Genomic DNA, 14,287 nt, shown 5'->3' with positions numbered 1-14,287 from the left:
CAGCCAATCGGAGAAGCCAGGGGGGAAGCGGCCGGCCAATCAAGACCAGGGGCGGAGCGCGGGCCCCTGTCAACCGCCGGGGCCCGGCAGGGGCGGAGCCAGGACAGGGAAGGGGCGGGGGCGGGGGCTGCTGTTGGGGGTGGGGCCGCGCTGCTGGAGGGCGAGGCCTGCCACCTGGTCGCCCAGGTGCTCCACCCGAGGGAGTTTCCACAAAAAACTAGACCGAGATTTGCTTGTCAATCTCCCGTTTATTTAATGCATTTGTAAAACCAGGAGGAATAGGGGCGCCTGGCTGGCTCAGTGGGAAGAGCATGCGACTCTTGATCTCCTGGTTGTGAGCTTGAGCCCCACGTTGGGTGTAGAGATTACTAAAAAAATAAACTTAAAAAAATAAAAATAGGAGGACGAATAAGTGCCTGGGAAAACGGCAAAGAGCCATTTCTGCTAACCGCCTATGGGTAGTGAAATGATCATGTAAAAGTCCTTCCCCATACCTTCTGTGTTTGAGAGAATTCCTGTTTTGCAAATTGAAAGACACTTTAAAAAGCCCTTGGCCACGTTTCCGCCGCAGAGCGTTCAGGTTTCTGTGGAACACGTGACCCCAGTGCGAACGCCCCGCCTGGATTTGGGGTCTGCACAGGTGCGCGGGCTGGGACTGACTCGGTGGCGACAAGGTAATTCTTGTGACCGGAACGAACCCTGAGTGCGGTTCACCAGCTCTCAGGTAATGTTGTGATGAATTTTCAGGGTGTGCAGCCCGCCCGGTCATGCGGGTAATCCAGACTTGGCGTTGCGTTGTCAAATGTTTGCTCCACTGTGCGCAGAGACCAAGAGTGACAGGGGCTTCCTTTTACTTGTCACAGCATCGTGTGCTGAGGGGATTGTAGGGTCAAGAGAAGGTTGTTTTTGAGAGTAGTTGATCGTAGTACGCCTGAAACGAATTCAACACTGTTAACTACCCTGGAACTAAAAATTTTAAAGTTTTAGAAATAGGCGTGCCGGGGGTCTCAGGGTGTTAAGCACCTGACTTCTGCTGAGGTCATGATCTTGCAGTTTGTGGGTTCAAGCGTCTCAGAGCCTGGACAGCTCAGAGCCCGGAGCCCGATGCAGATTCTGTGTGTGTGTGTGTGTGTGTGTGTGTGTGTGTGTGTCTCTCTCTCTGCCCCTCCCCTGCTTGTGCTCTGTCTCTCTCTCAAAAATAAACATTAAAGAGCAAAAAAATAAAAATATATATATATATATATAAATAAAAAATTTAAAAATAACCAATAGATAAGTAAGTAAATAATAGTTGATCCTAGTAACTGCAGGGGTCCTGACTAGCCAGTATCTTTGTCTGTTTAAATTTTTTTTTAATGTTTATTTATTTTTGAGAGAGAGAGAGAGAGACAGAGCATGAGTGGGGGAGGGGCAGAGAGAGAGGGAGACACAGAATCCGAGGCAGGCTCCAGGCTCTGAGCTCTGAGCTGTCAGCACAGAGCCTGACGTGGGGCTCGAACTCATGGACTGTGAGATCATGACCTGAGCTGAAGTTGGACGCTTAAACAACTGAGCCACCCAGGCGCCCCTCTTTGTTTTAGCAGTGGGTTAATAGAAGTGGGAGAACTTACTGGAATTCCTTGTGAATGGAAATCGTAATTTGAATAACAATGAAGAGTCATTATTCCCTTAGCAGAAAGTCTCCACTTCTGGAGTGTGCTGGAAACCAGTGTTTGCAGATAACAGATCAAACAAGAATCTAGGTAGGGTGCAACTCGGCTGAAAACGTGCCCCAGGAGGATCTGCTTAGACCGACAGTATCTCAAAGCCTTCATTGCCTACATTTTATCACAAGCGGGCTTTCTGTCACTTAACAGCTCTGAGTGTTTACCCTTGTAAATGTCCTCCCACACAATCCCAACTTATGCACATTTTATGCAGTTTTATTGGTAGGTGTTTAGATAAAATGTATATCATATATATCTTATATGCCTATCTGTATGTAGATATCTATGTCACACGCATCTTACTATATCAATATACATATACGAAATTATAGATCTATATTATGTATCATGTATATAGGTATCTTATTCTCAATATATCTCCTATAGATAGCTCCTGCGTATGAATATTTTGAGAAGGAGAAAAAACATTTGGGTACAAATTCTGATTTCTCAAAGCCCTTGATCGCGTCCTGCCTGCCTAGTCTGTTGTGGTCTACCCCCCTGTGGTTCACTGAAGCCGATTTATTTCAGCTCCCAGGACACATCTCCATTTCTGCTTTTGCCCATCCTTGTTATAGATTCCAGTCTCCAGCAGCTAAAAGACCTGGTTTAAATTCCATTCCCTAGACAGCCCCTCCCCTCCCCCCAGAGGCTCCACCCACCCCCTCAACTCGGTGGCATGATCTTTATACTGGGGTTTCACCTTACAGGAGGGATTTCTAAATTGTGGGTTGTGTGTTGTAGGTTTTGTTTTTTTTTTAAGTTTATTTATTTATTTTAGAGAGACGGAGCATGAGCAGGGGAGGAGCAGAGGGAGAGGGAGACACAGGATCCGAAGCAGGCTCCAGGCTCCCAGCTGTCAGCACAGAGCCTGACACAGGGCTCGAACCCACAAACCATGAGATCATGACCTGAGCCGAAGTCAGAGGCTTAACTGACTGAATGGCCCAGGTGCCCTGGGTTGTATTTTTAAAAACAATAATCTAAAGTGATTTAAAGACAAACTCTTCTTTTTGACAAAGATTTCAGTATTTCGGTATTACATAGCAATTTGGGGTTTCAGCCTACCTTAGAGAACCCAACTGTCCTCTCTGTGGGCACAGAGGGAGACAGGATTTGTTCGTGTCCCCATCAGCACCTTCTACAGGGCCCTGTATTATGTGTTAAAGTGATAATGGCCTTTCCTTTTCTTTTTTTTTTTTTTTTGGTACAGAAATTTCACATTTTAAAATGGATTTAAGATGCCTTGCTTAAGATTGAGGCATAATAGGAAAATTTTTGGAAAAGTTGATAAAGAATGAACACAAAATATACTTAAGTGACAGAAGAGTTTAGATTGTTTTAAATTAAATCCCTGTAATACAATTTGTGTACAAGGCCAAGGTCAGGCCCCTGAGTGGCTCAGTCAGTTAAGCATCTGACTCTTGATTTATGCTCGGGTCACAAACTCACGGTTTATGAGCTCAGTGCAGAGCCTGCTTGGGACTTCTGTCTCCCCCTCTCTCTGTCCCTCCCTGGCTTGTGTGTGTGCAAGTGTGAATGCTCTCTCTCTCTGTCTCTCTGTCTCCCTGCCTTGCTCTCTCTCTCTCTCAAAATAAGTAAATAAACATTAAAAGAAAAAAAAACAAGGCCAAGGTAATTGTATTGTTTGGAAGAAATGCAAAGTCAATAAGTTGTATTTGAGAAATAATAAACACATGGTTTATTATTTTAAGTTGAATTATTTTTTTAATGTTTTATTCATTTCTTGAGAGAGAAAGACACTGTGAGCGGGGGAGGGTTAGAGAGAGGGAGACACAGAATCTGAAGCAGGCTCCAGGCTCTGAGCTGTCAGCACAGAGCCAATGCGGGGCTCGAACTCACAAACAGTGAGATCATGACCTGAACCGAAGTTCGACGCCCAAGTGACTAAGCCACCCAGGCATCCCAAGTTGTATTATTATATAGTCTATCAGAAACCAATGTTTAGAATAAGAGTTGTAGGGTTTTCTTTTGTATCTCAAAATGAGATGATTTTTTTTTATTTCTTTTTTTAGCATTTATTAGTTTTTGAGAGACAGAGAGAGAGAGAGTGAAAGCAGGGGAGAGGGGCTGAGAGAGAGGGAGACACAGAATCCGAAGCAGACTCCAGGCTCCGAGCTGACTGTCAGCACAGAGCCCGACGTAGGGCTCGAACCCATGAACCGTGAGATCATGAGCGGAGCCACCCAGGTGCCCAAGAGACAAATTTTTTTTTTATAATAATGTAGTATTTTGCTTCCTTGCCTCATTCCAGGGAGTAGAATGGGTCCTAGTCATTTTAAGAAATACATCAGTGTCCCGGCTTCACTTGCAAGGTTTCCAAGGCATGTGCCTGGTGTTTAGATCCCAGTCGGGAAGGGGCATCACTGAGGGTGATGAAGACATTGGCATCATTTAGCGTGACGGCAAAGACCAAGTGTGTGTCATGTCCCATCCTGACCCTGCACCCAAGTTCATATGTTGAAACCTTACCCCCAGTGTGATGTTGTTTGGGGGGGGGGGGGTAGGGCCTGGGGGGGTGACCAGGTCAGGAATGGGGTGAATATCATGCCGTGGTTTCATGTTTCTTGAGTCTGAGCCCTACATCGGGCTCTGCACTGTCAGCAGAGAGCCTGCTTGGGGTCCCCTCTCTCTCCTTCTCTGTCTGCCCCTCCCCTGCTTGAGCTCTCTCATTCTCTCAATAACAAATAAACATCAGGAAAAAAAAAAGCTGAGAAAGGTCATTTAAGTTGAAATCATACACACACCGTTATGTTATTCAAGGATACATATTTGTGTGATAACATTTTTAGAACCAAATGGGAATTGTGCATAGCAGGGTCCAGATGGTGGTCACCCGTGGGAAGGAACGGAGAGGCGTGCGATTGGGGAGTGATGTTTTGGGGTCTCCCATTGTGTTTGCGGTATTTCACTTGGGAAAAACTCTGGAAGCAAACACAGCAGATTCCTGATTTGTGGCGGCAGAGAGGAGGGTGCAGGGGGACTTTAGCACGACACGGGCTGCTCGGAAGGCATCGCAGTAAAGCACGTATGCATCACTCAGGAGGACCCAGTGGCGGGTGGGGTGTGGCTGCAGGTGCACCAGCTGACCCGGCCATTAGGCCATTATGATGTGTCACAGAAGGTGATGTAACAGGAGAGTGTTCAGCATTTCTACATTTGCTCACTCACGGTGTCTCCCTCCAAGGCGTCTTACCCGGGATGTAAGACAAGAAACGGAGCAAAACCCTCTCCATAGAGCGTCATGCTGTCCGTAAAGTAGGAAAGAGCCAGCGAACGCCGTCCTTCCTTCCCCCGGCTCCCTGCCACCTCGTGGGGGGAAATGAGCGGAAGACCGAAGCCAAGAAGGGGGGCCAGGTTTTTTAGAGGTCATTCTGAAGAAGCCAGCGTCAGCGGTGGACTCAGTGACGTGCTCCGGGGGCACGGACGCCCTGACTTCAGTGGGTATGTACCTTTGCAGAATGATTTCCACGAGGTCTTATGTTCCACATCCCACGTGCCAGGCATGCTCTGTTTACTTGGAAAATAACCCAGCAAAACTCGTGTCCTTTTTAGAGAGAGGCCTTTCCAAAGGTCTCCTCTGTAGGTTTCTCTCGATCACAGGACTTCCCGTGGGATGCTGGCTCCGCGCTACGCAGGGGTTACTTTGATTCCGTACAGCCGACTGGGGACAAGGGTGTGAACGAGAAGCCATCGTTTTAGAAGAATGAACCAGGGGCTCCTGGGTGGTTCACTTGGTTGAGCATCTGACTCTTGATTTCATCTCGGGTCATGATCTCACGGTTTGTGGGTTTGAACCCCGCATCGGGCTCTGCGCTGACCATGTGGAGCCTGCTTAGGATCCTCTCTCTCCCTCTCTTTCTGTCCCTCCCCTGTGCGTGCTCTCTCTCTCTCTCTCTCTCAAAATAAATACACTTTAAAAAAAAAAACAAAAGAATGAGCCATAGGAGCAGCAAGATTAGTATTTTAGTTTATGAACTTAGAGATGATTCCTGTTTTTGCCTAGCCGGTCCATTCTCTGGATTCTGGCGCTTAGCACCGCGGTTTAGGACCCCAGACACAGAGCGCGTTTATTCCATCCTTAGGTGAGACGTGACCGCACGGCTAGGGGGCAAGCATTTTAAGCCCAATAACTGTGTCCTCACAGGAGGAGGCAACAGGGAAGCTGTGCCCACTTGGGTGAGCCAAGACCCAAGCCCCCTTACCTGCCCCCTGTGCACTGCCTGCGGGGGTGGGGCAGGGGGAACAGAAATGAAAAGGAACAAAGTGGCCGTGCCAGCGGTAACAGCAGAGCCCTTGCAGAGGAACAAACCTGTCAGTGAAAATGAGGCAGGGCCACAAAGTCACGATACAAGAAGCCAGCACATGACAGTTACACCGAAAGGTAGCAAAGCACCCTCGCTCCCGCGCCCCGCAGATGGCAGGGCTCCGCAGGCCAGGAAAGGCAGCCAAGGGGCTTTGGAAAGCAGAGTCTGACAGCCAGGATGGTAACGAAACACATAATTAACCTTTGGCGAATGTGGTAACGTGGTCCTTTTCATTCAATTCGGCCCATCAGGCGGGCTCACCTGGGCTGTAAATCCATCTTTGAATGATTCTTTGGGCAGTGGACCCCCCACATGACCGACGAGTGATATTGAAAGAGGAGGTGGTTTCAAAATACACTTCCCTGGGGGCGCCTGGGTGGTTCTGTCCATTAAGCATCTGACTCTGGATCTCGGCTCAGGTCGTGATCTCACGGTTCCTGGGTTTGAGCCTCGTGTCGGGCTCTGCGTTGACAGTGCAGAGCCTGCTTGGGATTCTCTCTCTCTCTCTCTCTCTCTCTCTCTCTCTCTCAATCTGTCAAAATAAATAAATAAACATTTTAAAAAAATTTACAAAAAAGATACACTCTCCAGGAGGGAAAGGAGTTGAGAAAACCTTCTGGGTTGGGGGGGCACCGTCTAACCGCCCTGGATAGCCAATAAGCAGGGCTGGTATTTGCAGAGAAATAAGGTATCAAAGACCCTCCCCTGGGGGGAGTTGGCTGGCTTGTTCTAGTCTCTACTGCGGTGTTCGAGCGGATCTGAGCTGCTCCTGATGGCACAGCTCAGGCCCAGATTGCGGACAGGGTGAGTCGGTACATCGCTTAAAGGGTCACCAGACTCTCCCCAAATTAGCACAGGTTTACTGTCATTTATGCATAAAGTTAAAGAAAGAGCAAGGGCACCTGGGTGGCTCAGTTGGTTAAGCAGCCGGCTTCGGCTCAGGTCATGATCTCGAGGTTCCTGAGTTTGAGCCCCACGTTGGGCTCTATGCTGACAGTCAGCTTGGAGCCTGGAGCCTCCTTCGGATTCTGTGTCTCCCTCTCTCTCTGCCCCTCCTCCTCTCCTTCTACATCCAGACAACACAGATAATCCTTTCTACTTTCTTCTGTGTTAGCATCTAGGCACACGTGGAAAGGTCCAGACATACACAAGATGTAAAAACCAGCGTAACCATAACGTGTGTGAAAGTGAGGGATGTGGATATCTGTTCAAGTATGTTGATATACCATCCTGGAAATTTTTTTATCCCTCAATTCCTGAGATTGGATTAGGAACTGAATTAGTTCGCAAAACTCGACCTAGAATAAGCACATTTGTGGACTTGGTTGTGGTGGTTAGTTTCGAGTTCAAGTTACAGGTTAGTGGGTCTTTACCATTAAGTTCTGTTTGTTTTTCTCCTTTCTAGGTTAACCCAGTCATGGAAGATTGTCATAAGCACAGTGTCCATGGTGACCCTTCTTCTTATAGGTAAGCTTTACTAAGTAATCATCCTGAAAGCCAGGTCATGGGATGTTTCTGTGTGGGGAGGGTGACCTCGGTGGAATGACTCATGTTTGTAAAGAAATGCCAAAGAAAGTCCTGGAAGTAAGTAAATGCTACAGATAAACGGGCAACAAAGACTCCCCCTCATCCCAGGGGTGAAAAATGGCTGAACGTGCGGTTTGCAGCTTTCAGACCGAGGGTATCATGCATCACGATCCCTAGTGCGCTGGAAAATTGCTCTTTGACAACTTTCTTGGGTATTTCAAGACAACTTGAACCACAGGGAAATCAAGGTTCCAACCCAGTTATTGCCGGGATTGCTATCTTATGACATGGCAGGATGCTGGGTGCCATTTTGTCATCACTGCATGTGGCTTCCTGGATGGCTGGGCTGTCCTGATGCTGTGCCTGCCTGAGGTCCAAGCTCCTTCTCTTGGTTGCATCTCCACGCACCTGCTGTGCCCCACCCAGCTCCGCACACCTCTATCTAGACCGAACCCTGAATATTCTGGTTCTTCTGGGAACCGCTCCCTGGAAGCTTTGCTGCTTGTCCCCATCGCTGCTGCCCTGGGGCCATTCCCCTCAGCTGGACATCCCCACCTTGCTGCAGTGGGATGTAGGCGACATTTCCCCAGGCACGACCCCAGACCACACGCAGGGAAGTGTCACGAATGTTTGGCGCGGGCAGCAGAGATGTCTGCACTCAGGGTTTTCCGCATCTGGGAAATTGTACCCCACAATCTTGTGACATCCTTTGAGATGGAAATCCATGCATCTTCACAGCGGATGCCAGCTGCTTCTTTGTATGTCCCCACTGCAACCTTGCACCTTGCCCACCAATGTTGCAGACCCATCTTAGACGCCACGGATGTAAGTGGTTTTGGTGGACTTAACCGGAGTCGGGTTCTCTTTATTTTTGTGGAGCTGAAATCCTCCGGATGTGAAATTAACTATCATAATGCAAGCAGTTCAGTGGCAGTCTTGGGGCTGTGCAGCCACCACTCCTAATTTGTGGACATTTTCACCACCCCAAAAGGAAGCCCGTGCCCACTAACCGCTTGCCCCCCCATTTTCCCTCTCCCAGCCCTGGCAACACCACTCTTCTCTCTGTCTGTGGATTTCGTGTTCTGAATATAAACAGAATTACACAACATGTGACCTTCTTGTCTGGCTTCTGTCATTAAACCTGATGTTTTTCAGGTTCATCCACATTGTAGACATGTCAGTATTTCATTCCTTTTTGTGGCTGAATCATATTCCACCGTGTGGATAGACCGCAGTCTAGTCGACTATTAATGGGCCAGGATTGTGTCCCCCTTTTGGCTGTTGTGGGCAGTGCGGCTCTGAACATATGTGCACGTGTACTTGTCTGAATCCCTGGTTTCAATTTTTTGGGGGTGCTTGCCTTCTGGTAACTTGCTGGGGAGGAGCTGCCTAACTGTCTTCCACAGCAGGTGCACCATTTCACAATCCCACCAGCCGCGCATGACTGTCCTGCTCCCCCCACATCCTCATCAACACTTGTTGTTCTCCGGTTTCTGGAGCAAAGCCATCTTGGTGAATGTGAAGTGCTTTTGTGGTTTTGGTTTATATTTCCTGAATGACTAATGATGCCTTTTCATGTGCTTCTTTGTCGTCCATACATCTTCTTTGGAGAGATATCTACTCAAGTCCTTGGCCCATTTTGTGATTGGGTCCTTTGTCCCTTGGATGATGAGTTGTAAGTGTTCCTTATATATTCTGGCTACTAGACCCTTCTCAGATATGTGATTTGCAAATATTTCCCTTCATTCTCTAGATTGTCCTTTTGCTTTTTACATACTGTCCCCTTTAAAAAAATGTGCGCTTATTTTGAGAGAGAGAGAACTTGAGCAGGGGAGGGGCAGACAGAGAGAGAGAGAATCCCAAGCAGGCTCCATGTTCAGCGCAAAGCTCAACAAAAGACTTGTTGCCACGACTGTGGGATCATGACCTGAGCCGAAACCAAGAGTCAGATGCTCAACCTGCTGAGCCACCCAGGCACCCCTTAACAATAGGAAGTGTTCTGACCCATGAACATGGGTTGTCTTTCAATTTATTTATATCTTTGTTCATTTCTTCTAGCAATGTTTTATAGTTTTCAGTGTGGGTTGGAGAATGAATCTCTTGTAAGCAGTATATAGTTGGACCGTGTTTTCAAATCTACTTTGCCAGTCTCTGACTTTTGACTGGAGAGTTTAATCCATTTACATGTATGGGGGATAAGTTTCGGAATTCCCTGAGCCTGCACTGATGGGTTAACAAGGCATAAAGAATTACAAAGCTATAGGGTGCTCACACCCAAGTTTGGGTAAACGAGATTAGGTAAATAGGTATAAAGAGGGCGGGGCAAACACCCCAATACAGAACAAAGGTATACAAGGTAACCAAGGGCAGAAGTGCCCCCCCCCCCCCACTTAGTACTAGAGCAGAAAGCTGCTTTCACAGGAAGGAAGGACCAAATTAGGTAAACAGGTAAACCGGGCTATAGACCAATGCGCTGCGCGTGATGCCACCCTGAGCGGAGCTAATTAACAAAAGAAAGGTGCTTGTTGACTCATCAGTGCAGGCTCAGGGAACTCCTAAGCTTATTCCCCACATACTTGTAAAGTAATTACTGATAAGGAAGGATTTCTACCATTTTGCCAGTTTTTTCTCTGTCTTATACCTTCTCTGTTCCTCATTCCATCCATTATTGCCTTCTGTGTTTAATTGATTTTTTTGTAGTTGACTCTGTGTGTGTGTGTGTGTGTGTGTGTGTGTGTGTGTGTGTGTGTGTGTGTTTTAAGTAGGCTTCATGCCCAGTGCAGAGCCCAACATGGAGTTTGAACTCATGACACTGAGATCAAGACCTGAGCTGTGGGATCAGGAGTTGGACGCTTAACAGACTGAGCCAGCTGGGCACCCCTGTAGCGTGCTGTTTTGATCCTCATTTCGTTTTGTGTACATTTTTTTAGATATTTTCTTAGTGGTCACCCTGGAGATCACAGCGAATGTTCTCAATCCGTGGCAATATAGCTTCAATTGATAGCCACTTGGCTTCAACAGCATATAAGTACTCTGCTTGTTCAACTTTCTCCCTCCCTCCTTCATGTTATTGTCAACTTTCTCCCTCCCTCCTTCATCTCCCTCCCTCCATATGTTATGGGTACACACTTTGTACCCATTTATCTTTTTAACTGTGTCAAAATTAAAACCGAGTTACAGAGCAAGACTATCGTAACCCTGGCTTTTATGTTTACTCATGTAGTTGGCTTTCCCGGAAACACTGATTTCTTCATAGGACATTTCCTCTGTCGTGTCTGTTTTCACTTTGGCCCAAGAGACTCCCTCCAGCATTTCTTGTAGGGCAGATATTCTGGCAAGAACTCCTGCAGCTTTTATTTACCTGGGAACGCCTTAACTTCCTCTCTAATTTGTTGTTTGTTTATGTTTTTTAAAAAGTTATTTATTATTTTTGAGAGAGAACAAGTTGGGGAGGGGCAGAGAGAGAGGGAGACATGGAATCTGAAGCAGGATCTGACAGCTCAGAGCCTGACATGGGGCTGGGACTCATAAATTGTGAGATCATGACCTGAGCCTAGGTCAGATGCTTAAATGACTGAGCCTCCACAGGCTTTCTCTCCATCTTGAAGGGTAGTTTTGCTGGATGGAGGAGATCTCAGTTGGCGGTTTTCTTTTTCCTTTCTGCACATTAAATATGCCCCTGCCTGGTTGCCGTGGTTTCTGCTGAGAAATGTGATGGTCGTCTTATTGAGGGTTCCTTGTACATCGCAAGTAGTGTGCTTTCAAGATTCTCTGCCTTTGACTTTGGACTGACTCATAGCGTGTCTTGGTGCGGTGCATCTTTGAGTTTATCCTAGTTAGAGTTTGTTGAGTTTCTTGAATGTGTAGATTTATGCCTTTCATCGAACTGGGGAGTTTTCAGCTGTTATATCTTCCCGTCTTCTTTCTGTCCCTGTGTCTCGTGGCTGTTCTGGAACTCTGGAAGTCTATATGCATATGTATGAGGGTGTCCTACGGGGCTCCTAGGCTCTGGTTTCTGTATTCTTGTTTCCCTGCTGCTGCTCCTCCTCAGGCTCTGTGACTCCGATCATCTGATCCTGATCCTTGAGCCCGTTGATTCTCTCTTCCACCTGCTCAAGTCTGTCAAGTCCTCCGGTGAATTGTTCGTTTCAGTTATTGTGCTTTTTAGCTCCAGAACTTATATTTGGTTCCCTTTATAATTTTTCTATCGTTATTCTCATTTCATTCATGTATCATTTCTTCGGATTTCTTTCATTCTTTGTCCTTGATTTCCTTTAGTTTTTTTAGCATATTTAAGACAGTTGATTTGAAGTTTTTATTTAGTAACTCCAAAAAGTCCAACATTTGGACTTTCTTAGGGATGGCTTCGGTCATTTTTTTTCCCATTGGCTGGACTTGAGTGTTTCTTCATGTGCCTTTTAGTCTTGTGTTGGAAACTGGACATTTCAGTATTTTATTATTTTTATTAAGTTTATTTATTTATTTATTTTTAAATTTTTTTTAATGTTTATTTATTTTTGACAGAGAGAGTGTGAGACGGAGCATGAGCGGGGGAGGGGCAGAGAGAGAGGGAGACACAGAATCTGAAACAGGCTCCAGGCTCTGAGTTGTCAGCACAGAGCCCGACACAGGGCTCGAATTCACAGACCGTGAGATCATGACCTGAGCCGAAGTCGCACACTCAACCGACTGAGCCACCCAGGCACCCCTATTTATTTATTTTGAGAGAGAGAGGACAGAGAGAGACAGAGAGAGAGTGCGTACACACCCAATATCAGGGGAGGGACAGAGAGAGAGAGAGAGAGAGAGAGAGAGATAGGAGAGAGAGAGAGAATCCCAAGCAGGGTCCACGCCATCAGTACAGACCCTGATGTGGCTCAAACTCTCAAACTGTGAGATCATGACCTGAGCTGAAATCGAGTTGGACACTCAACCGACTGAGCTCCCCAGGCACCCCTCAAAATTTTAATGTGGTGACTCAGGAGTCAGATGTCCCCTCATTCCCCAGGGATTGTTATTCCTTGTTGAGGGTCATGGCCATTGGCTTAGTGGTGGTCGCTGTTTGGTATCTCAGGGGACAATGAGTGACGTGATACGGTTCCTGGAGTCACTGAGAGACAGGGCGAGGAGTGCCCACCATGCCTCGATCCTGTGGCTCTAAGCTGGGGCGCTCTCTCAGTACACCGATCCCCCACACTGCCGGCTTAGCCGTCACCTCCTGCTCACACAGACCCCGCAGGGCCACCAGAGGTGCAAGTGTGGGATCGTGTCTACAGTCTGTCCTAAACATGTGTCCCATGCTGGACGTGCACAGTGCTGCACCTTTTCCCTTCCAAGCTCTTATTCCCACAAGAGACTGCCTCCTCTCACTTCTCCCTCCCACGCTCTTGGGTCTGTCTGTCTGTCACTTGTCCCATTCACCGTCCCTTTCCCAGGTGGGCAAGGCCAGTTTATGTCCTTAAATCTTTTAACAGACATCACAGCCTACCAGAAACCCCTTCTAACCCGAGGAAGCAGGAACGCCAGGCAGGTCAGAACTCACCGTCTGTTTTAAGAACAAATCGGTATTAGTTGTCCCCCCCCCACCCCCCAAGAATGTTCCCTGCCATCCCGCAGCCCTGCCCCCACGCTGGGGAATGGAGGGTGGCAGGCAGGGGAATGGAAGTTCCACACTGCCCTTTAACAAAAATAATCTGCTTTTTTCTTCAGTCCTCTAGTTGCTTTAAGTTTGGGATTAGATTTCGGAGTCCAAAAATTGTTGGTCCTGTTTGCCTTTGCCAGTATCTGAACACTTCAAGGGAGAACTGATTTTGTGAAGCACCCAATATTGCCATTTTCCATACTGTCATCCAAGTATCTGATATTCTTTTTATTTTTTTAAATGTTGATTTATTTATTTATCTATTTATTTATTTTTGCACGTGGGAGAGAGAGAGAGAGAGCGCGAGCTCACACACACAAGCACGGGGCAGGGGGCGGGCAAAGAGAGAGGGAAAGAGAATCCCAAGCAGGCTCCACACTGTCAGCACAGAGCCTGATGTGGGGCTTGAACCCACGAACTATGAAATCATAACCTGAGCCAAAACTAAGAGTTGGACGCTTAACCAACTGAGCCACCCAGGGGCCCCCGATATTCTTTTTAACATTGTATGTATCCTTCACACTTAGAGAAATTCCTATAAATATGTGCAAAACATCATAAATGTTTGCAAACTCTTTAATCAGAGTTGGTATTTTCTTTAACAGGGCTTGGGAATCACATGTGGCTGAAAGAAACGGAGTTTCCTCAGAAATCCAGTCACTTTTATGCTCTAATTGCAGAATGCGGTTCCAGACTTTATAATTACCAGGTGATCTTTTGTTAAGTCATTTTGTATGTCACTCATTTAAAATTTAGTACGCCAGATTAGATATTCACATGCAAACAAAGGTAACATTTGTTTTGCATGTGAATATCTAATGGAAATAACATAGGGATCAGCGTTCTAATAAGTGGCTTTCTGGCTGAGAGACCCTGCAAATTCGCCCAGCCTCTGATCCCCGCGGGCTCTTGCCATAGACTGGATGTTTGCAAACTCTGGTCCGCCCTGTTTCTTCCCGTTGTCAATGAGGTGTCTATCCTGTGCCTGTCCCATCGCTGATTTCACACAGAACACGTTTGATTCCACAGTTTCACAGCTGGAAGGAAATTTGCTTCTAGGATCTCACCCGTATCTGACTTAGATG

At 47.0% G+C, this 14,287-nt stretch overlaps 1 protein-coding gene across 2 annotated transcripts in view; it reads left to right on the top strand.

Moving 5' to 3' along the window:
- The first annotated feature begins 4,861 nt into the window (after window positions 1-4,861).
- SUN3 (Sad1 and UNC84 domain containing 3) overlaps window positions 4,862-14,287 on the top strand; it is a 31,372-nt gene continuing 21,946 nt past the window's right edge. The window contains exons 1-4 of one of the 2 annotated variants that reach the window (XM_042963144.1): window positions 5,085-5,171; window positions 7,440-7,501; window positions 13,036-13,091; window positions 13,808-13,911. In XM_042963144.1, the coding sequence (XP_042819078.1) occupies window positions 7,452-7,501; window positions 13,036-13,091; window positions 13,808-13,911 (210 nt within the window). In that variant the 5' untranslated portion in view covers window positions 5,085-5,171; window positions 7,440-7,451. Of the gene's footprint in view, window positions 5,172-7,439; window positions 7,502-13,035; window positions 13,092-13,807; window positions 13,912-14,287 lie in introns of both variants that reach the window. The other variant, XM_007073478.3, reaches the window with a different exon arrangement.

This window comes from Panthera tigris, chromosome A2 (genome assembly GCF_018350195.1).
Source record: "Panthera tigris isolate Pti1 chromosome A2, P.tigris_Pti1_mat1.1, whole genome shotgun sequence".
In the NCBI taxonomy this organism is placed as follows: domain Eukaryota; kingdom Metazoa; phylum Chordata; class Mammalia; order Carnivora; family Felidae; genus Panthera; species Panthera tigris.
The sequence above is the reverse complement of the archived record's forward strand: the minus strand, read 5'-3'. Positions and strand labels throughout refer to the sequence as shown.